Source organism: Chelonia mydas, chromosome 1, assembly GCF_015237465.2.
Source record: "Chelonia mydas isolate rCheMyd1 chromosome 1, rCheMyd1.pri.v2, whole genome shotgun sequence".
Lineage (NCBI taxonomy): Eukaryota > Metazoa > Chordata > Testudines > Cheloniidae > Chelonia > Chelonia mydas.
This window is the reverse complement of record NC_057849.1, coordinates 273,906,830-273,931,573: the sequence shown is the minus strand read 5'-3', so window position 1 is coordinate 273,931,573 and position 24,744 is coordinate 273,906,830. Positions and strand designations below refer to the sequence as shown.

Sequence of the window (24,744 nt, the reverse complement as noted above, 5' to 3'; positions counted from 1 at the left end):
CTGCTCTTAAAGGGACCATTCCCATTAACCAAAATACAAAAACTAAAAGTATATCAATAAAACCCGTATTGACAGAATGTCCAAATTAAACTCTAAATATACTTTTTTGCAATATAAAGTCATTTCAACAATTATTCCAGGGTCCATACACTAACTTCCATAGATTTTCCTCCAACATGGATCAGCCACTGTGTTTGAACATACAACCCTCAGATGCACAGCATAGACCATTGCCACATCTGCTATTGGAGTAAGTGACAGGGAAGACATGGTCTTATCCTCTATGAGGGCAATACAACTATTTGTGAACTAGCTGGCTCTCAGGAGTCCTGACCCTGGGAGTAGAGTATGCTTAGTGGTAAGAGACTACACAGACAAGTGTAAAGGCATCTGTTTGGGTCATCTAAAGCAGTGGTGGGTAATCCGCTGACGGGCCGCGAGACAGTTTGTTTACACTGACCGTCCGCAGGCATGGCCATCCGCAGCTTCCAGTGGCTGCGGCTCGCCGTTCCTGGCCAATGGGAGTGTGAGAAGAGGTGTGGGCCACAGGGACATGCTGGCTGCCGCTTTCTGCAGCTCCCATTGGCCGGGAACGGTGAACCCGCGGCCACTAGGAGCTGCGGGCGGCTGTGCCTGCGGACGGCCAGTGTAAACAAACTGTCTCGCAGCCCGCCAGCGGATTACCCTGACGGACTGTGTGCAGTCCGTGGGCTGCAGGTTGCCCACCATTGATCTAAAGCAACTGAACCTGGGATCTCTAAATCTAAAAGCATGAATGCCTACCACTTCAACTAATGGACCATTCCCATTAGTATGGATGCAGTAACAAACGCATTAACCTCTGTATATGTCCTAGCCACTTGAGAGCAACCAAGACCCACGCTCTTGGCATGGGTTACACAAAGAGATTATTTGGCCCATTTCACCTGGAAAGGCAGTGTAGCAAAGTGGATGAGGGCCCGGGTCTGTCATTGTAGACAGCTTGTTTATGTTAACAGCTCTGCCTGACATGACCTTGTCCAATCTCTGTTATCTTAGCTAGAAAATGGATGAATGATAGTTATACCTCCCCTAAGGTAGAGGTGTGGGGCCTTGGTTAATAAGGGTTATGAAGTAGATAGATATATTAAGAGAAGTGAGTAGAAGACTAGGATTAGAATTTGTGGACTTTCAGCTGGTAGCTCAGTGCACCTTCCTTTAGGCCACATGGCATAATGTGGACGTCTTTTTCTCTCATAAAAATATGTGTGATGTGATATACTGACTGTGCAGGACATAGACACTGACTCCATAGGTGCTCCAGGGCTGGCACACCCACAGGAAAATAAATAGTGAGTGCTCAGCACCCACTAGCCACCTGCTGATCAGCTCTTCCCCTACCCTCCCAGTGCCTCTCGCCTGCCGCTAATCAGCTGTTTGGCAGCAGGCGGGAGGTGCTGGGGGGAGAGGGAGGAGCAGGGGCAGGAAGAGGCAGAGCGAGGGCAGGGGTATGCTTGGGGGAGGGGTGGAGCGGGGATGGGAAGAGGCAGGATGGGGAGCAGAGTGGAGGCAAGAAGAGGCAGAGGGGATGGAGTGGGGGCGAAAAGAGGCAGAGCAAGGGTGAGGCCTTGGGGGAAGGGATGGAGGGGGGTAGGTTTTCAGGATGGATTACCCCCGGGGAAAGCTGAAAGTAGGAATGCATGACACACCTACAAGGTGCATGACACTTGGCAGATATTGGTCCCTAATTCTTACACAGATTAAACTTTTTCTTATCAGTTTACTTTGTTTCTATCTCAGTTCTGCTGACCTTTCCATACCTTACTGTTTTATTCATAACTTTTAATTATTCACTCTAGACTAGTGTCCAGCTACACTGTAAACTGAGGGGTGATTGTATGGGTAAGCATACCTATGCTAACTTTAATCTAACAAGCATGGGTAACAATAGTAGTGAAGATGTGATGGCATGGACTTAAGCACAAGTGAGCTGCCCCAGCAGAAGACTGCAAGGGACGCTGGGTACAGGAGTTAATTCAGGGAAGCTCTATGACCTGTATTATACAGGAGGTCAGACAAGATGATCACAATGGTCCGTTCTGGCTTTATAGTCTGTTCAATCTGCGGGATAAGCAAAGGTTCAAGCTGGTTCTTGTTTTGTGAAAATTGTTTCAGCTATCTGTAGCAATGAATAGATAGTCTCACATTGTGTGACTTTCACCCAGAATTACTCTCTTGACTAATACTGTAGTTTTTGTAGACAGAGTATTTCATCTCTATTGGAGCATTTGTTTCTTGCACATCTATTCTGTTTTGTACATTGCCATAAGGTTAGGGCACAGCTGTAAGCAGCAGAGGCTACTGCAATAAAGTTCTTCATCTTGAGCCACTTTGCTCTCTGCCGCTGAACTAATTCATTTTGACTGTAGTAGTTGTAAAAAGGCTCCATGCTCAGAGTGAGGGGGAAAAAGAGTTTGGTGGCAAGAGGAGAAATACTCAATCTGAAATAGACAAACTAATACAGTAATAGGATTGTGTTTTTAAGATCAGGTTGATGTACAGTGAAATCCTTCAAAAATCCTGGTAAAAGCTTTCATCACTGAATAAACTTGTGATTGTAAGATGTATCTGTTAGGTCTCCCTGGGATATGTCCTGAGTCCAGGACTGGTCAATATTTTCATTAATGACTTGGATAATGGAGTGAAGAGTATGGTTATAAAATTTCCAGTTTGGGAGGGGTTGTAAGTGCTTTGGAGGACAGGACTAGAATTCAAAAGGACCTTGATAAATTGGAGAATTGGTTTGAAATCAACAAGATGAAATTCAGCAAGGACAAGTGCAAAGTACTTCAATTGGGAAGGAAAATTCAAATGAAGAAATACAAAATGGGGAATAACTGTCTAGGCAGTAGTACTGCTCAACAGGATCTGGGGGTTATAGTGGATCACAAAGGGAATAAAAGCCAACAATGTGGTGTAGTTGCAACAACAACAAAAAAAGGCTAAAAGTGTTTCTGTAAGACATGGGAGGTAACTGTGCTCTCTAGTCAGCCCTGGAGAGTCTTCAGCTCGAGCGCTGTGTCCGGGTTTGGGCACCACACTTTAAGAAAGATATTCATGAATTGGAGGGAGTCCAGAGGAGAGCAAAAAGATGATAAAAGGTTTAGAAAACCTCATCTATGAGGAAAGGTTAAAAAACAAGACATGTTTAGTCTGGAGAAAAGAAGACTAAGGAGAAACTTGTTAACTGTCTTCAAATATCTTAAGGCCTGGTACAAAGAAGAGAGTTATCCGTTAGATATTAGGAAAAACATTCTAACTATAAAGATAGTTAAGTTTTGGAATAGATTACCAAGTGAGATTGTGGAATCCCCATCTCTGAAGGCTTTTAAGAACAGGTTGGGAACACACCCATCAGGGAGTGTGTAGGTACCCTATCAGCATGGGAGGATGGACTATATGACATCTTTAGGTCCCTTCCACTCTACATATTTTATGATTCTGTGATTGTATTGAAAAATATTGGAAATGCTATATTTTCCTACTCTGGTTGCTTCCGAAAATATTGGAAATTTTGGACTACAAGAATTATGAAAATGCAGCCCAACAGCAGTAGAATATGAGGTGCAGCCCTGAAGCAGGAAGAAAACATTCTGCCTGTTATTAGTTCCACCTTAAGAATATTCATGTGTCAGCCCTATTATCAACAGAGATATGCTAATGTCACTTATAACAATTTTCATCCAATCAGATTTCAGAAGAGCATAAACTTCTGTAAAATATAGTAATCACTACAAAAATGCAAAGCTGTTTTTGTTTTAATTGTATTTTTAAAAGAGATACATGTCCTCCAGCCTACTTATGTTCTTTTCTGTCACAAGGCTGATGCGTGAACAATACATTCTTATTTATCTTTATTTACCATGGGTAAATCATATTAGATCCTTCTCAATCACTACACATGTGTGACTGTTAATTCTAGCAATATTATTCTCAATGAGTGTTAACTGGGAAAATGTTAACCCAGCCTGGTAATAACAAATGCCACAGCACAACAGGAAATACAGGAAGAGAATTTCTAGACATTTAGCTGTTCCCCCATAATTGATATAAATGGGAATATTACTGAGAAAGATCTGTTCTTAGAGATGATATCTAGTTACCATTCCTTTGTGATGCTCCGAAACCGGGAAATTCTTTTAATATGTTGTTAGGCATTTTGAAAATGTGCTTCAAGCTAATTTTGTTGAAGAAAAATCAATCATCTAGAAACTTGTTTAATCTGATATCCTTTTCCAGAACATGAGATATTGATTCAAACTTAACTTCTATTTGTTTGTCGGGACACCATTTGCGTAATAGTGTAGCATTCCTAATTTCTTAAAAGTCTGAACTTGGACAACAAATCCCCCCAAAGCTCCTCCACATCTGGCCATCACTCTTGAAAAGAAAGGGCACTTTGAAGAATGGCCTCTGGAGTATTAAATGAAAGCTCACCAGATCTTTGAGACTTTGAGCCACTACCTTGAGCTGATTGGTTTAGATACATTCCTCTTGAAGATGCCATGACCTGCAAGCCACTACCCTCTTAGTGCTGCTTGCAATCTGCAGCTCTTGACAGCTTTAAGTCCCATGTCATCAGCACATTGTCAGATACAGCTGTTTCCACTCTACCACTTCAAAGGGGTTTGATTAAATATCTTACTGTAACAACATACACAAAGACACACACATAGAATGAGTGGGTAAGGAGAACTGCACCTTTAGGCAAAACAAATACAGTCTCCACTGGATAGCCTAATCATGTTGTGGAAAACTAAAGCATTTCTTGACTTGAAGGGTTGATATAAATGGCTAGTGCAGTACAATATGTAAACACTTCTAAAAAGTGCAGTATGCCATGTTTTTCCAAATGCTTGTGATATGGATTTCATGACCAACATCATACATGCAGAGTTCATTGCAATATCAGATCCTTCATCATGAAATCAAACCTCTACTAGGTATGGAACTGCCTAATTGTTGAAAGTAGATTGTCTTCCTAGATTCCTGGAAATCCCTACCATTTACTGTGTTATTTTTACATAGCCCTCCGAGGAGAAGCATGCTTCCTTATAGTCAGTGTTGTTAATGTTTTTTTAATTTATGGCATAAAGACAGGATAAGTAGGTTCTCTAGTATTATAAATTTCACTCTTGTCTTTCTCTTTTTATGATGAGAACTTGAATTTCAATTTGGCATTTCATCTACATTGGCTTTGCTTTTGCTTCTGACTGAGGGTGCCATGTGAAGGCAGTGAACTTGTTCTTCTAGGGGCGGAACCATCGTGGGGAAGAGAGTCTAACAGAATAAGTAAATTCAGGAGTGCATCACTGCACCTACCTTCTTGTCTGCTTGGTTGTCAATCCTGGATCAGGATCAAGGTGCTACTCTCTGGCTCATCCAGAATTGCTGCAACTATGCACTGGATTAGCCTCTCCATGCTGTGACTGTGGGGCAGCATTGAAGATAATAGCTCCTGTGGTGGAAGAGTGCCCAACTCAACATCTGAAGGGTGGTATACAATTCTTTTGATACAGGGGCTATTATCTGGTTACTGAACCTGGAAATTGAGCTCTGATGTCTGCTGTGATAGGGTCAGGCCAGATGGCTATAGGAGAGTAATAGAAGGCAGACATATTAGCCCCAGGCTAAGTAGGTTCCTTTTCCCTGGGTCAGGTAACAGGGAAAGGTTCCAGAACAATCAGGAACCTTCTGGAGACAATTAAGACAGGCTGATTAGAACACCTGCAGCCAATCAAGAAGCTGCTAGAATCAATTAAGGCAGGCTAATAAGGGCACCTGGGTTTTAAAAAGGAGCTCACTTCAGTTTGTGGTGTGCGTGTGAGGAGCTGGAAGCAAGTGGCACTAGGAGCTGAGAGTGAGAACGCGGACTGTTGGAGGACTGAGGTGTACAAGCATTATCAGACACCAGGAGGAAGGTCCTATGGTGAGGATAAAGAAGATGTTGGGAGGAGGCCATGGGGAAGTAGCCCAGGGAGTTGTAGCTGTCGCACAGCTGTTCCAGGAGGCACTCTAGACAGCTGCATTCCACAGAGCCCTGGGCTGGAACCCGGAGTAGAGGGCGGGCCCGGGTTCCCCCCAAATCCTCCCAACTCCTGGTCAGACACAGGAGGAGTCAACCTGGACTGTGAATTCAGAAAAACAGCCAAGCTGAGGGCTGCCGTGAAGCTCCAAGGCGAGCAAATCCGCCAAATAAGTGCAAAACCCACCAAGGTAGAGCAGGAACTTTGTCACGCTGCATACAAGAAGAAGAATAAATTTTAAAAAATGAATAGTAAATGTCAGATCTTCTTTCCAACATGTATCTCTGTCCAGCCTGATAATCCCAGGCAAACATATATAATCAAAATTTGCTTTAGCTTGTAAATTCTTCCTTATGCTGCACAAACACCAGATTTCCCTATTTGCCTTCCTCCTGAATCTTTGCAAGCCCTTTCAATTAGCCTGGGTAGGAACAATGACTACAGCAGAGGTGAGTCCGTGGAAGATGACTGAATCTTAAGCAATTCAGTCTGATCATCTTCACTGAAGACTAGTCCCTATTTGCTGAAGTCAATCTTCATAAACTTGGTCCCAGCTTCCAATATGTCAGTTGTGGCACTCATGGCAGGAATGGATTCTTCAGCATTCCTTCTACTCACTTTCTTTGTTTACCCAAAATTGATACTATGTGGTTACCATGTGACCCATTTTTGGTCCTGCATCCAGTAAACTGTGGAATGAACACAGATGTGTACTTCCAAGTCTGTCCCCAAACTTGCTTCTGGATGTCCAGAAAATACAAAGGTGAGCTGTTCCATGGTGTTGAAACTCCTACTGCTTGCTTGAGCTGCCAGGATTATGTGCACCATATGCATACCTGCCTAGTTCCCTGCTACCAACACCATCTGCCTGTGAGACTTCCGCACACCATCCCACTTCAGCAGTGAAAGGAGCTTCTGCAGATTCCTCTCATCATCTCCTGGGCAGGCCTGACAATGATGCCTCCTCTCCTGTCACCTGCTTATGGTGGGAGGGCAGGGAAAATTACACAGGCTCCAGCCCCTGCTGTTCTCTTGACTGGGCTGCCTTTAACCCAAGTGCTGATCCACTCTCTGGCCCCTGCTTAGGGTCATTTGCCAGGGGTATAGCCTGCTTCCCTTCAGCTATTTAGGTGATGGTTCATTCCAACTCCTATTAAACACTTTTAAACTGTATCAATACCTTGTACACAGTTGCCTGTCAGGAGATCCCGAAGATGTGCTTGATTTTGAAGAGCCCTTGTACTAGTGAAGATTAGTGCTTCTCTCTTGTCTTTATTCAAATATCCCCCCTCGTAACAATCTCTGCCTGGGGACAAGGTACCTCCCAGAAGGCAGGTTCTTGGAAAGATTATATTTAAAACTGGATATTTACCAGCCATACTGAAGTGGAATATCCAGATGAGTTGTCTAATTAGAAAAGCAAGTTCAGCTGTGGAAAACACTGAATTTCCTTTGGGAAATACATGAGACTATTTTACAATCATCCCCTATGACGCTTTGCACATACTCATGCCAGCTAGCAGCTCTGTAAAAGCAAAGGATCTAAAACTGAACACAGTATTCCGTAGTATGGAATGCTTAGATCCTTTCCCTAACATTCTTGTGTTCCATCTTCATGTGTGAGCTGTGGCTCTGGGAGGTTTCAAACCACAATAGGACTATTCTCAGCTTTAATTTAAGAGAACAAAAATAGACAAAGAAAACAGACAGAAGCTCTTTCCATTTAGAAAGAAATCTTTCTGCAGACACTCTTGTTTAGTTAACAGTGAACACAGTTAAATATTCAAATTCTGATCCTATTTAAAGCAATCACTGGAACCCTGTTGTGAGGACTTTAAGGCTTGGTTAAGAGATGTCCCGTAATTTAGTATTTCCTATTTTAAGAGGATACACTGGCTGGATGTCACACTTGAGTAACCTTAACTACTTTGAAACAAAGTTTAAAATATACAAAAAAAGTGTTTAACTGAACTTGTGTTATTTAGTGTGTGTGCAGGCAAACCATTTTGGACATGATTCTTCTTTCATTTACACAAATGTCACATTGTTGGCTTCACTGGAGTTACTCCTGATTTGCCTCCCTGTTGAAAGAAAATCAAACCCTTTAATTAATGGTACTCTTTTAAAAAAATAAGGCAAAATATGAGACAATAATTATGAAAGTTATTTTTCAAACAGCAAAATTGTTTATACAGAAATACTTTGCAGAGGGAGAGAGACTTGTTTTCATGAGATTTGTTTTGTTAACGTAGTATGATAGTGGCGGTGCATTCCTAAAAATTTTTCATCTATGAATGTTTTTGCCCTTTTACCCTATATATTAAATATTTCTCATCCTTATTATTGCTAGAATGCTTACATTGTGTATCTAATCTGTGTAGGTTGTATAAACTATAGAATTTGGATAATTATGTTAATAGGAATTTAATGAGGGAAGCAAGGAATTATAAAATAATCTGACCAATTTGATATTAATTAACCCTTTGCTCACCAGAAAATCATCAATTCATTTTAATAATTTTAAGAATAGTAATTTAATATTTTTAGTTAATTAGAAGGAGAATCTTTCTGATCACTGATCTACTGTGTAATATTTTTTCAGATAGTATATAGCTCATAGCAAGGATGTAATACGTATAATGAAAATCTTTGGGCTGTCCTATTATCTGTAAGTGGCACAGTAGAGTAGATTTCCTTAGAACTTCATAAAAAAGTATTTTTCTGTCAAAAAACGCATGTATGTAAAACAAAACATTTTGGTGGTAAATTTCTCAATACATACTACCTCTACCATAGTATGCAAAATCTGCTTGTATGAATAAATGAATGTACATAAAAGTTCTTAATTGCACAAAACTATGCATGATTTTTATTAGCATTGTTACACATATTCTAAGGTACTCTTGCTACTTAGCTACCAGGAAATTTTGCTTTAAGGACTGCTTGTTTGGGATTAGAATGCAGAATTTGTCATAAAATTTCACAGTTGAGTAATTATTTTGAATTTTACTTTCAAGACCCCAGTTCAGAAGATAGGCACATGCCAAACTTCAAGCACAGGTACCTTGCTGAATGGAGGCCCAAGTAACCACAGGTTTATAAATCAGCCATTTTTGAGTTTGGATATACATCATGAAAATGCATATAATGTCTTTATGTTCTATGTCTGGATATGCCCAGTGCGTAAGCAAAATTAGAGACCGAAAAAAATCGTGAGGTCATCTAGGTCTGTCTCTGTGATAGCAGGTTTATTTCCTATAGTATATCATCCAGGTCTTTATAGATAGATTCCCAAGATTATTGTGCAGGATGGGGATGCAGAATAACTGTATAATGGTTATGTCTGTACTGAAGTGTATAACTCATTTAATGAATAATTAAAAAAGCAGGTCTGTGAAACTAATTAGTGGGATGTCACATTCTAGATTTCTAATACTGATTTTATAGAAGAGGGATCATCATGCTTTGGAGGTGATGGGAGGCAGTAGCCAGTTAAGCTATATTTTGTTGGACTCCCCATTTAGGAAAAGATGCATCACGGTCAGACCTATGCACTTGATTGTGTTTCACAGTCCTGTAGTAATACAGCTGTGAGTGCAGAGCTGCCGACCTCACTTCCTATAGAAAGCAGGATTGTCTACACCTTGTGCACGTAGCCCTTAGTGTCAATCAAAAATAAAGTGCCATGAAATATAGAACTCACAGCAGTAAATTAGCATTTCAGAAATTAAGCCATCTGTTTGAACTCAATTAAAAAAAATCCATCAAGGTTTTCTCCTAATAGAGTATTCCAATGCTGATTCTGGAAACAATGCAATAAATATATCATCCAATTAGAGCGGAAAAGGACGTGGATTTTAATGCTCATTAAATAAACTTAGCAACTCTACATACCCAATAGGGTATTTTGCAATAAATAACTTCCTAATTTTCTGTCTACCCTACAGTGCTGATGTATTTTCCACTCTAGGAATGATTTCTAGAGGCAGGTTGCTATATCTACTTGGATATTTCTCCTTGAGCTCTGTATCTTTATTGCCATAGTGCTAAGGGGCTAGATTGGGTTTGTTCAGAGCAATAAAGATCTCCTACTGTGAGCATCTGTGCCACTAATAACGTTGCGCTGACAACTATCACGTGCTATATCTGTCCAGTATTTTTGACTTGGCCCTTTTGACACAGCTGTTTCTTATAGAATATCTAAGTGGCTGCGTTCAGGAAAAACACGTTAACACTGGGCTGTATTGTGCCTGCTGAGATCTGCATATGGAGGGGCTCGCTGCGTATGTCAAGATCCACACAGGGGAAGTGGATGGGTTGGAGCTAGACAGGTGTGTAGGAGAGGACACACATCATCCCATGGAACTTGTGAAAAGTTGCTGTAGTCCCAAGCTGTATTAACTTCTTTTTGAGGGGTGCTGAAGCCAGATGTGGTACATCTGGTGATGTGATGAGGAGGGAGGAACTCTCATTTCCCTGTTAGAAAGTCCCCTTCTCTGGAACTATCTGGACCACTGTCTTTAAGAAGTTGAAACACATGATGCCACTGTCAGCTGTAGTGGACCACAAAGCATACATTTAAATGGATATTTCTGATATTATTGTAACATATCCTCAAAATGGAGAGCAAGCAGCTATAATTACTAAGCTGAGACAGTTCTGCTAATTCTTAGGTACATTGGTATATAATTGTCTCCAGTTCTGGAACTGTAAGTAACTGTATTTAACCAGACTTATTGGCTTGCAGCAGAGCCCTGCTGTAGTAGCTCACTGCCTTACACTAATTTAAAACAATCCCAATATTAAAGAAAAGATCCCTTTAGATAAAAACAAAAAATATCCTACCCCATAATAAAAATTTGAAGTGAGTTCACATACAGGTACATTGAGTGTCTCTCCGTTTAAGTGAGCTGTAGCTCACGAAAGCTTATGCTCAAATAAATTTGTTAGTCTCTAAGGTGCCACAAGTACTCCTTTTCTTTTTGCGGATACAGACTAACACGGCTACTACTCTGAAATCAGACATTTATCTGAATTATTGTTATTTCTAGGGAGGAGACATGGGTTACCAGAGCAGAAGTTGAACTCTTCTCCACCTCTGTGTACTGTAACTTCATATATATTATACCCGTCTATATATTTAAACCTTTCTGTTGAGATTTTTGGAAAGTCAGTAGCTCTTTTGTCCTTTAGTTCTGTTTGGAAATCCTGGTTTTGGATTTTTGATGATTCACAGATTTGGCACTGTACTTTTACCCTTAATAGAGGAAGAAAACACTTTGTGCACATAGAATATGAAATTTTGCTTTTTGGGAATTAACAAGGGCTCCAAGGAGAGGCTACTAAGCATTACTGGGTTTTAATTTCCACATGACCTGATGGGGAAGCTCAGGTGCTACAGTGGCAGAGTACATATTGTAGTGTCATGGCAACACCACTATGGTTAAGTATGCATCACAAGTTTTGTTTAAAGGTTGATTCATAGATATTTAGGTCAGAAGGGACCATTATGATCATCTAGTCTGACCTCCTGCACAACACAGAATTTCACCCACCACCCACTTGATCTTTCTAAGTCCTCTAAAATCAGCATGCATTGTTGAATTCTGTTGAAATTCGCTGTGCCTCAGGAGGGTGCAGGGCAGGGTTGTTATCCACATTTGGGGTCCTTTGAGCTAGGGGTTGTAGAGATATAAGTGCTGAAAAAAATAGCCATTTCCAAAAATTTTGTAGGTTTTTTTGCACAGAGCCAGAGATAGAACTGTCACTGTGATGCAGGATGCAGTGGTCTCTGGTGGTCAGTTTTTACCCAAGGTAGTGCATGGCACCCACTAAGTGTTTTGGGGACCCGAATTGTGAATGGTATTTAAAAACAGGTTCACTTCTTCATTTGTGTGTGCAGTCTGGAAAGACTACAGTGTGCATACGACAATAAAGAAAAAAAAGTGTCCTTTAGTGTTATATGGAATACTGTAGGTAAGAGAGAATGGGTTATAAAAGGAGATGAAGAGCTTGTACATTTCAGCACCTGTGAGGTTGGCAGAGTAATAGTATGTTTAACAGGGCTTATTGGGGCATTGCTGAAAAAGGGCAGAGATAAGGTTACAAGAGCAACCTTAACTATGCATTTCCTGGTTTTCAGAAGTTGAGTTTTGCTCAACTCAACATTCTTCAAGGGGATAACATACCACCAAGCACTCTTAACTCTTTGTTAATGTAGTTGTGGTTTTGGTTTTGCCATTGAATACTTTAACATCCTAGCTAGATATATGGTTAAACATGTTCCCCAAACTGATCAAATTTCAGAAGTGTGGAAATTCTCACATTATTATGATTAATAGTATTAGTATTTGTATTATATTAGTACTGAGAGGCCCCATCGTGCATAGGCACTTTTCATAGTACAAGATGGTCCTTACCTCAAAGAACTTACATTCTAAATAGATGAGGGAGAGAGGGGCAATATTTTGGAGGTGGTGAACTAAGGCAGGTAGAGATGAAGTACTTTCCAGTCTTAATGCAATACAGGAAGTCTGTGTCAGAGTCAGGTTTTGAACCTATATCTCTTGATTCCCAGTCTAGTGCTTCAGCAGAAGGTCAACTTTCCTCTTGCATTTTTAAAAAGGAGCAAATTTTAAAAAGAAAACATTGGTCATAGATGACAGCACCCTGTGCCCATATTCGTTTTAGAAAGTGTGATATGAAGGCTCTGCAAAGCTAATATTCATTAGCTAGTATTTAGTGATAAGTAACAATTAGGAACAAACTTTCAAAGTAGTGTATGTGGCTTTAATATTCTACACAACACTTTAAAATGTACCCCTTATGGTTATTAATATTTATTACTTACATAGTACTACAAATGTATACGACACTGTATAACAGATCAGTTTTGTCAAATTAAGACAGCACTGGCAGGGGCAAGTCGTAACTTTTTAAAGGTGTGTGGCAAGTGTCTAGCACCTTGTGGGCTGACCCCCATTTGTCCAGGGACCACAGTTAGGGAACTGCTGCCTTAATAAATCTTCAAACACCAAGTATCAAAATCAAATAGTCACACTTAACCTGTAAGTTCATAATTTTAACTTGCAGTGTTGATTTATTTGCTGAATACTACACTGAAAAGACCTGCAGGTTACACACTGCCAAGTGAGACATTAATTCATGTGTATTACATGGAAAACTGTATTTCACAGAATTCCTAAGAGGACTACCAGAGTGCCATATTCCTGACTGCCCACTGCTCCACTGCCCCCCATGAGTGAAAATGAGTGTGGGACAGAATTTAGGCAAAACAGTTCAGTCTAGTAGTACAGATTAAATCAACTGGATGATCTTGAGAGGGGGCAAAGCAAAGAGAGGGAAAGAAAAACATATCACTTCTAGAATTACAGTTTGCAGTTCATAAGAAAACAAATATTTATGCCCTAGGTTCCTCTTGACAACTTCACTAGTGTCTCTCTGTTGGCAAAAATATTCTTTGCACTGTAGATCATCTTAAAGATATATTTATTTATTCATTTATTAACAAGATTGTGGAGGGTTTTTTTATCCAGCTCTGCCTTGGGATTGCCTTGGCAACTCTATGCTGCACAATTTACAGCAAACTGAAGCTATTTTTTTCTAGCGTTTTGGAGTTGTGTTTGGATGTTATTGATCAACATCTAAAGTACTGAAATCATTTTAACTTCACTTGATAAACTGTACATTTCTTTTCCTTCCAGCACAACTGTGGAAGCATGAATTGTTGGAATTGCTTCGTCGTGTTGCCAGTAGTGAGCTAGTTCAAAAGTAAACTGTAAATAGGAAGCCCAAAATTTAGCTAAAAATTCCTTCTGTAATTAATAAATCTCATTCGTGGCCAGCTTGGTTTTTTTTTTCCGGTCTTGCTTAGGTTCTTATACACTAGTGCTTGTTACTGTGTTTTAACCAATGATTGTGTCATGTTCCCTATGTTGTTATGCATTCCTATAAAATGAATGCAGTATGTTGTGAGATTCTGATTGCTTGTTATTGGAGTTCAAAGCAACTATATACACACACCCCCGCCCCAAAGCATGACAAACCAATCAAAATAATATACAAGTAGCTCATCGTCACCAAAACCTCTAGTGTCTAAATGTTGGAAATCTCATAAGGTCAAGCTTTCTGATAGAACTTCCTCAGATTTTCTGGACCAAAAATGCTACATGAACACCTTTTTCCCAGGGAAATTCAGTAGTTTGTTGTGATTCCACCCAAAATTATCAAATGGCGAGACTGGTCTGTGTCTGCTTATGCACACACATCACTGCATAAACCTATTGAGTGGTCTATACGTAGATCAGAGTACTCTCTCCACTTCCCCCTTCTCCAGGCGTATGTAAAATTGCAGGTTTTTCCTCTCTACTTTCCTGCATTTTAATAAAATGCTCTCGGGTGAGGGTGGGGAGGATTGGTTGCTCCTTTTATCATTATTGTTGCTATGAGAAAGCTGCAGCAAAGATGATGGGACTCTAACTTTGTTTTAAAGATACTCAGGTTTATGGACAGCCTCTTTTCTTTTTGAATGATTGGGGAGTTCCTCAGCTGTGGGCCTACTGATGAGAAAGCAGTGTCTCCTTCTTCTGCTGACATCACCCCAATCATTGAGAGTTCCATTGCCCAGGAGGGTTTCAGCAGCCTTGGGAAATCTTGGTACTGCAGTGGGAGTCGGTCTTTAAATAGCTCATTCTTAATCCACTGACATGCATGAAGGTCACAACGAGAACTTTAAACTTGATCTGATACTTGACTGGAAAATTCAAGAGTTCTGATCAACCCATGTGTAAGCGGGGGAATAGTTCCGCTCTTGTGGGGAACTTTCCTGGCTTCTGCACTACCCTGGTGAAGTGGGCTAGCGAAAGGATCTGAGACCTCGCTCCCACTTCTTTTACCCAGTGGCCTCCCTGCCCTTGAGGACTCCCCTTCCACTCTCCTGTCTGGGAGAGTCCTCGTAACCCCAACAAGGCTGGGCCCAGGATTCCTGGGGGGCTCGACGCCCAACCCTGCTGCGCTCACCTAGGACAGGGGCTAAGGTGTCCTCACTCCGGGGTACTCTCTCTGCAATGGGCACTTCTCTGACCCATTGACCATTACATACAAGTTAAAGCAAATGCAAGTTATTTAATCAACAATTAATTTTAAAAAGAATAAGGAAAAATGGGAAAGGTTAAAGGAAACACATCACTCCGCTCTGTGGCAGGGAACATCACAAACAGTGTCTCTGGAATGTCCGGGCAGTTCATAGTCTGTTCCTTGTAAGTCCCAGGCCTTCTTCTCAGGCCCTGGCTGTGCTGCAGGGATGCTGTGGGTTAGACACTTGCTCTGGTGGTGGCCACACGCTCTCAGGCTCTAAGTGGTAGGACCCTTCTTCCCAGTGTCGCCCCCGCCCTGTCGGGGTTACGATCCAACCCTGGCCTGCAGAGCCTCTTGGCTGAGGTGTCTCCCTGTGCTGGGCCCGCTGCCCAGGGTCCCTCTCAGTCTCCCCAGCTGCTCACCGCACCCAGCTCTGGACTGCTCCAGCCCCAGCTCCAGCTTCACTCTGTCTCAGCACTGCTGCTGCTGCTCTGCCTCCAGCTCCCTGGGCTGCTTTTCTGGCCCCTCTGGCTCTGCTTGTTGCAGCTCTGCTCCCAGGACAGGTCTGCTCTGCAGGCTGCTTCTGTGACTCTGCTCCAAGCACTGACCTGCTTCCTGGGCTGCTTTTCTCGCCCCTCTGGCTCTGGTTGCTCCAGCTCTGCTCCCAGAGCAAATCTGCTCTCTGTGGGCTGTGCCTCTGGCTTTGGGGCTGCAGCTCTGCTCCCAGGACAGGGTCTGCTCTCTCTGGATCTGGCCCAGCTCTGCTCCCCAGCTTAGCTTGGGCTGCACTCTCTCCTTAGCTCGGCCCCACTCCGTCTGACCCAGGCAAATCCAGCTCACACGGAGGACGGGACCTCCCTGGCCTCCTGACTCCCTGATTAGCCTGCCCGCCCTGTCATTCAGGCTGACCTGGAGCATTGGCCTCTCCCCATTGTTCCTGGGGACTCTCAGTTTCAGGGTCCTGATTTCCCACAGACCCTTCCCCTTTTAGTACTGGGAGCTAACCAACCAAAACACCCCCACTGACTGTTAGTAAGGGGGCAACAGTTCCCTTACACATGTTTGTCAGGCAGGGACACTGCACCACCAGGAAGCTTTTTTCCCTTTAATGTCTGTGTGAAAATTGGGGGCGAGAAATGTAAACAAAACAAGATTGGTGTCTGTATGTTAATGAGAAGACGAATGGGGAACAGAGATAAGATCAGGAAGAGACATCACACACAATTTCAGTTTGATGTGTTATTTAACCCCTCTGAAATTTCACCTGCAAACATGTTTAATTTAGTATTGAGTCAAAGTAAGGGCCTCTGTTGGTTTTATCCAAATGGTTTCCTCAACACTAACTATAGATATTCCCTTTCAACAACCACTGTTTCTTGTTACTGTTTACCACAAGGTATTTAATCTTTTTACAACAATAGAAAAATGGGTGATTTCATACTGGTCAGATTTCATCATTTTATGAATCTTGATCAGGTGACTGCTAGAGATCCAAATATGCAAAAATTAGAATTTCAAAGCTACCTTTCACTCTTCAACATAACTCATTTTCAATGAATCAGGCACATCTTTTCACTGGGGTGGGGGGGGGGGGGGACTTAAAAAGGGTGATTTTTTCCCCTGCAGAATGGACCCATTTGCAGATTCACAATGAAAAATCTAAAAAATTCAAGTAGTTTATTTCAATCCTGCTTTTGACTGTTTTATAGACCTCTGCAGCCTTTATATGCTGACATAGGATATTGTAGCATAATAGACACAAATATGTCTATTGCCTGTGTACATGAATCTGCTTCTTTAAGAACAATATTCACTTCCCTCCACTTACTGTTATTCCTCTCTTATGATCTTGTCATTATTTGTGGCTTTATCTGCCTTATTTAGATTGCAAGGATCAGTAACTTGTCTTGGGTCTCTCAGTGACACAGAATAAGCAATCCTTTCTGGTTTTAGATAAATTGTACTAGATTGTAAAAACTGCAATTTTTTAAGTTCATGGGACTTACATTCATATATTAAGAGTGAACCTAAATGCATAACTATCAATTATCACCAAATTAGTGTTCTCTTAGAGACCAGCCAGTTTTGATTGCATTCATACGCATACCCATTCTGTTCAGCCTTGCACGTATGTTCTGCTCGACTAAGCAGACTATGTCATATCTCCTTAACACACCTCACATTTCTGATAAATTAAGTGTGTGGTGTTGTTTTCCCCCAGAGAATAACAGTAAACTGTTTTTCTTCTTCCCAATAAAAAGCGGAAAAGGTCATTCCCACGTTCAGAAATACAGTGTTGATGTGGAGCAAGTGCACATTTAGTCCATGTTCTTAATGAGACAGAATATTGGTTCTGAAAGATCCTGCACAATAACAGTTTGTCACTACAGTTAGTGACACTAGACTCATTTGCTTGAAATGTAGGCTTTCTAATTAATACACGGACTACTCTTGTTAGATAAGCTAAATAAATTGTACTTAAACTGTAATCCGTTAGATATTAAAACAATCACATTGCAGAAATTAGAACACAGCTTGATTTCTATAAACAAAAATCAAGTAATCTGAAGATATTTGTATGAAATTCTAAAGTGCTAAGAAAATGAGATACGATGATTGCATGCTGTACAGTACTGAAAATATTTGGGGTGGAAATCAAGAGTTTATAATTAAACACTTTGTGAGACCTGGAAAACTTATTTAGTGATTTAAAAACAAATTATAACCATAATATTAAATACTCATAATGTATGTTCCTATTCAGCAGCATTTCATTACTACTAATAAAAGCTATCTAAAAATGTTCATCATGATTTCCATGTGGATTGAAAGAATGATTACTGAGAGGTTGTTTTAAATTTGTTGTACCAAAGCAATTCATCCATAGATATTAGGGGAAAATATCGAGACCTACCCAAATTACAAATGTCCTTTTGGGATTTTCAGGCTGTCAATATGATCTACAGCACTTCATAGTTGTAACTTGTTCATTCATAACTTGCCAATATGTAATACAGTATGCTATGACTTTATATAAATGTCTGTGGCAGATATCTTTCACCAACTAAATATAATATATGTGTTCAGTTTTGAATGATTTTCTGCTCTTTTCCAAATTGGATATTTTTCTGAAGGTTGACGTGAAAAAGAAATTGACTGAATGAGAGCTCACACTGGCTGGAGAGCCATTGTATTATGCTAAGAAGTTGTCCCCTGTGGAAGTGGTAATTGAGACGCAAAGTAGACTACTTGGTGTTCCTATTTTCATGCCAAATGCCAGAACTCTTCTCCAGGTCACAGTTACAGTTTCCTTAATGAAGCTGGTGTCCAAAAAGTTTGGAGTGTGCTTGGAAGTTCCCCTCCCCACATGGAAACGGAAGGCTGTCCTTATTTTTATTTAAAATGCTGTAATATGTAGATTTAGAAGTACACAGCTAAGGACTTTGAAAAACACTTTTGGATCAGACGCATATAAACAAAAATTTCATACAGTACATATTCTGGAACTAGACATTAAGGAGCAGGTCCTTTGACTTCAATGAAGTAAATGGAGTTGTGACAGTTTACACCAGCGGAAGATGTGTCCCAGTATGTGCATTTTATTTTCAGCTGTTAGGGTGACCCAGTTGTTTGCTTATGCTTCTCTTTGCTCCTGTCATTTACAACTTGGTGTGTCATCCTAATTTATGAGACTAAAGGATAGATTAAACTGCACAAATGATGTGTTCTGCCTAACTGTTCTTTTTGGGAGGAGGGGGGTGGAATTTTGTAAAAAAAATTGTTTATTTTGTTTGTATTTATTTGCTACCTCCAGAAGTTATTAATTTGTGACATTGTTTGACAAAACATGACAAGTATGTTATGCTGTGAGAGGCTCTTCATCCATTAATGAAAGATTGCAGAATACAGGCTAAAGTCTTCCTGAATATCACAGTTACTTTAATATTATAGCTGAGCCTGAGTAATGGAGATTGGATTCAAATTTGCATTTCCACAGGGTTCAGACTTGTTGTTTGAATTTGGCCAGCTGTATATATTGGCCAGAGTCATGACGTTTGGGTTTGGAGCCAGGCTTCCCCAAAGTTTAAGCTGTTTGAGCCCATTTCTATTTAATGCAGTCTAGGAAGTTGTGCTAATTAGAACACAGATTTGGTCAAATGAGAACTGCAGGAACTTCCCCCTGTCTGCTACATCCTCACTATTTTATCTAACCCCTTACTTTTAGTCATTCCCTTTCTCATTCCACCTCTCCATCCCATCCTCTTCTTTCACCTCACTTCTCTAACTCTCCTTTTCATGTACCTCTCTTTCTGTAGACCATCCATTGTATGTAGCTTTGATACCATCACAGTCTACTCATGTTTGTGATTAGTGTACAGGCTGATGAGTATAATTCAGGCACAGCTTGGAGTGGAATACTGGTTAGAGGCACTGCAAGAGTCAGGAATAGATCCGTGGTTGTGGAACTGTATATGCAGCGCTCCTATATAGGAAGGCAGATGGGAAGTGGGAGTTTATATTTGAGAGTGAGACTATCACTTGCATATTGGGACATCTGGCAACTCTAGGATGCCATCCTGCAAATAAATCCACATGCCTGCACCTTTCCTTCTGTGTGCATTCCTGTTGACTTAAGTGAGACGCCATGTAGGAAGAAGGATCAGTTTGTAGAATCCAGCCCCGCATTAAAGTAGCATCACTGAAACATGAGGGCAACTTCTAGATCACAGTCTAACTTTAGAAGTAACGTTTTCGAGTCTGTCAAAAATAAATGCCACATTTGAAATGATTCAGTTGTGCACAGTTATCTTTAGCAATAATAATAAAAACAGAGCTGTTGACATTTTGATTGCCTTAGAAAATAGCACACTGCACTATGGCAATGACACCAGTAACAGAAGTTCAAGTGAAAATCCTTGCCATCGCTGTAGGAGGATAAAAATTCATGACAGCACATTATAACATGGTCTTTGACATGATGAAACAGCTCACCATGCTTAGTTTTCATACTTAGTGATCCCTTCTACAACTAAATCAGCTTCTTTTCTGTTTTATCACTCGGGCTTTATCAAGCTACTCTGTGTTTTCAATTATGAAGCTGAAATATCTGAATACTTCAGCAGCATCTAACCAAGAAGGCTTAAGATAAAATATTTGCATGCAGCATCTCTGCATCTTTTCAAAGGATGAAATTATATTTGACAGGAAGGCTTAAAAGAACAACTTAAGATGCCGTAAATGCACTTTAAAAATAAAACACCTCGCTGTGCACCGCTGAAGCTAAGGAACCATTCTGCAATCAGTCCCGGAAGGCCAGTGGATTTGATTGCTCTATAAAAGAGGTGATGTCATCAGTTTTGGCTTGGCCATGCTGATTGCAACATTTGATAAACAATTCTGCTGTCATTTTTAAATATAAAGAACATAATTATACTGCCAATATTTATTAAAGGCAGGAGCAATAGGGGAGAAGCAAAGGAAGGAAAGCAGGAGGAATGCTGACAACAGCGTCTCAGTGAATTTTTTAAATGGTTCAATCAGTGCAGAAGTGAACCAGATCATGAATTTACTGAAGTGCACATTAGGATATTTTGTTTAAACAAGGCATTTAATTTGAAACTCAGAAGCTATACCATCTCCGACTGTGGGGTCCTTAGCTAAAGAGAGGAAGCTGGACAGAGCTTCCACTGAAGAAACAAAACAAGGGTTCTAGTTTTCACTACCTGTCTCCAAACTGTTAAAAGTCACTGTGATGCATAGGTAAAAGGAAGTGAGTGGGTACCTGGCCAAAGAGCCAACAGGAAGGCTAGAACTTTTTAAAATTGAAACAAGACTCCCCTTTTGTCTGTCTGTGGTTGTTCTCCCAGGGAGAGGGGACAGAGCAGATATGTTGTAAGAACCTATGGGCCAGGTATGAAAAGTCATCTGTATCATACCTAGAAACTACTCATTTAAAACTCTAGATATGCAAATAGATCAGGAAATGTCTAGGAAGACGCAATTAGGTTGATCTCTTTTCTTTCTTTATGACTTGTGGATTCCTCTGTGCTAACCCCAGGTGCTTTTGTTTTGTTTGTAACCTTTAAGATGAACCTCAAGAAACTATTCTTGATGCTTAATCCTTGTATTTGCTCTTTTTAAATCTAGCAATAACCTGAGTTTCCAGATGTATTTTGTTTCTTTTTGTTTTAATAAAATTTACCTTTTTTAAGAACAGGATTGGATTTTTGTGTCCTAAGAGGTTTGTGCATATGTTATTTAATTAGCTGGTGGCAACAGCTGATTTTCTTTGTTTTTCTTTCTCAGCTCTTCCCCGGAGGGGCGGGGGGGTGTGTGAAAGGGCTCGAGGGTACCCCACAGGAAGGAATTCCCAAGTGCGCCTTCCTGGGTCCTCAAAGGGGTTTCGCACTTGGGTGGTGGCAGCATCTACCCATCCAAGGTCAGAGAAAAGCTGTAACCTTGGGAGTTTAATACAAGCGTGGAGTGGCCAGTATTAATTTTTAGAATCCTTGCGGGCCCCCACCTTCTGCACTCGAAGTGCCAGAGTGGGGAATCAGCCTTGACATATATATATTTCTGTAAAGGTTTTTAACTTATATCTGCACAAGCTAACTAATTCTGTTTGGAGCTAGAGATTTCTGTATGGAATGAACATGAGTGAACAGACGAAAAATCTGGGGAATCTATCATATAATTGTTAATGTTATATATACGGGGCCAAAATCTGCTCTTGGTTACATCAGTGTAAATATGAAGCAAGTCCATGGAATTCACTGGAAACATTTTGGATTTCCATACTGTATTTCAGAGAAGAGTTTAGTTCATGGTGGTGTTTTTTATGTCACAGACCTCCAATTATGGTAGTGTGGAGGAGGCTTGGAAGAATTGTCACCAGCATAAACAATACCCAATGCTTTGAGCAGCAAAACACATGATTTTTATGTTATTCATTATTTACTTTGTTAGTCTCCAAAGAGCTAAGAAAAAAAATACACCGCAAGAAAAATCACTAGTAAGGGGGATCATTCCCAACAGACCATAAGAGACACCATTAATAACTCTGATAGAACTGCCAGTCAGCTCTTTTGATATAAAGCATCTGTCTCGCAAAGGAAATGAAGGAAGGCTTGTTTCTCCTTTCAAGTCTCTGAATTAGTAGGTAGTGTCATTTATTATACAGTGCTACAAGCCCTGTATTATTGGAGTGGTAGCTGCCAACTGCCTTTAACGTGCTGAAAAGTTTCATCAGCTGTCTTTAATAAAAAAAAAAACAATCTATGCGAGGAAAAAACTATAGCGATTATTCCTGGTTCTCTGTCCCCGGCCCATCAGTTACAGCTGGCAGGGTGTGATGACACTGATGTATAATCAATCAATCAATTAGTCTGGAAATTCCTGTGTGTGTTGTAATAAACCACTGATGCCTCGATACTGCGGTGATTGGTACTCTATAAATCCAGGAGGTGGGTAGGTATTCGGCACTTGGTCTCTTTTAAGAAACCTGAAGATTTTCTCATGTACAATATTAGAGGAGTTGGCATGATTTTTCAGCTCCCTTCTGAATTACTTCATACTCATTTTACATTGATAAATATATTTATTTACCCTGAATATTAATAAGCTAAACCTATTTGCTCATTTGCTGGAATTTCAGGGGGAAATTAATTTCAAATTCCGTCAGAGAGATCAAACAAAGCAAAATCAGTAATTATACTTTTTTTAGTCTGCTATAGCACAATCATTTTGCCAAATTAAAAGGAAAGTGGCATAAGAAGGATTTTTTTATCTATGTATGGAAATAAAACTTAATCTTAAAGCCCTAGATATCTTGCCACATATATAAATTGAATTACAAATTTGTGGAGGAGAAAGAAAGAGTGGAGAGCAATACTTGAACAAATACAAGAAAAAAATGTCTTCTTCCCAGACACACTGTTGATGGATGCTTTAGAATGTAATACAGTGGGGAGTGTGTTTGGATTGAGAACATAACATACTCCAAAAGAGTTTCTCTTGTATCTTTTCTATCAGGTGGAGCATGTGGAAATCAAGCATGTTTCTGGATTGCTGACCCATATCTGTTGGCTTCTCTGCCTACTTGCTCTGTCTCTAAGCTCACTTTCTGACGTATCAATTTATAAGACACACATTGCTTTGACACTGAAGCTCAGGTAGCGTCTTAAAAACAAAACTTGAGCCATTAAAAAGAGATCTTAGGGCTAGATCGTGTACTTGGATCCTTGCAGGCAGACCCTTGCATCTGCACAGTGTCCAAATGAAGGTAATAGACTCCAAATAGACACGGATTTGCCCGCATGCAACAAGTTGCAGTATCAAAGTCCCTTTCATTACAGTACAATTAAATTTTTTTTAAGAAATGTACAGAGAGCTTATGTTTGACAGAATCATCTATTCACAATGTAGCTGTTTCAGCTGTTGTTCTGCTGCATCATTCTTGTCATTATCCAAAATGTACTTACTTACAAAGAGTTTATTACAGTTCCATTAATTTCTGTATAATTGATTTTTTAGACTGGTGGAGCATGGGATAGTAATGAGGAGGTTGATACATATTGTACATAAATGAGTTTGCTTCGGAATCTCAAATATCTATTTCCCTTCTCCATACTGAGTATGAATGGAAAGGGAAACTATAATAGTTGGAGATGCTTCACAAATAGCAGAATTTCCTGCTATGTTTGGCATTTAATACAGACCTGGGCAAGTGATTCGGAGGGAAAAATAACTGGTCATGTTGGAGCAAGAAAAACCAAACCGATAAGTAGTTAGGTTAGCATCATGATGTTTACATTGTTTTGCTTAATTTTGAACACACAGAAACCTAATGGCTCTGAAAGATTGACTCATACTTGAATATAAGTGGGACTGTTTTCTTAACAGATGAGAGTAAGCAGGAAGGAAGAGAAGAGGCAAATATAGAGCATAGTACATACAAATATAGAATGCATTTCAGAGAGTGGTCTTCTATTTCAGTTTCCTAGTGCAAGCGTTGTTTTAGATCGAATTTAAAATGCTTTTCCTATCTCCTGGTGGGGAGGAGGAGTTTAAATTTCAGGTGGAAAAATTCAAATTACAGGTACTTTGGTGAACCTGAATAGTTGTGTGTGAGGTATGTAAAACCTAATCACATTGCCATCCCATTATCACAGCATTCTGGGAGAGCTTGCACTCTGGGAGACCAACACTGGTATGTAGCAAGTAGGAGAGAGGCAGCTCTTTCTTCTGTCTCTTCTCTCCGTTAGAGAGACAACGTGCATAAGGTAACAGCTTTTATTGAACCAACTTCTGTTGGTGAAATAGACAAGCTTTTGAGCCACACAGAGCTGAAGAAGAGCTTCAAAAGCTTGTCTCTCTCACCAGCAGAAGTTGGTCCAATAAAAGCTATTACTTCATGCACCTTGTCTCTCTAACGGAGAGAAGAGACAGAAGAAAGAGCTGTCTCTCTCCTGCTGAGACCAACACAGCTACAACTACACTCTTACCTCCCTTATTATTTCTGATATCCATCTTATTAGCAAGCATCTAATGTGTATAAATACTGTAACTACAAGAGATGGCTGAA

At 40.4% G+C, this 24,744-nt stretch overlaps 1 protein-coding gene across 2 annotated transcripts in view; it reads left to right on the top strand.

Moving 5' to 3' along the window:
- TMTC2 (transmembrane O-mannosyltransferase targeting cadherins 2) overlaps positions 1-24,744 on the top strand; it is a 366,556-nt gene that overhangs the window by 337,690 nt on the left and 4,122 nt on the right. Inside the window, exon 12 of one of the 2 annotated variants that reach the window (XM_043547034.1) lies at positions 13,790-13,923. The exons of the other annotated variant lie outside the window; for it this stretch is intronic. Within the exon in view, the coding sequence (XP_043402969.1) occupies positions 13,790-13,849 (60 nt within the window). The 3' untranslated portion in view covers positions 13,850-13,923. Of the gene's footprint in view, positions 1-13,789; positions 13,924-24,744 lie in introns of those variants that run through there. 2 annotated transcript variants of the gene reach the window in all.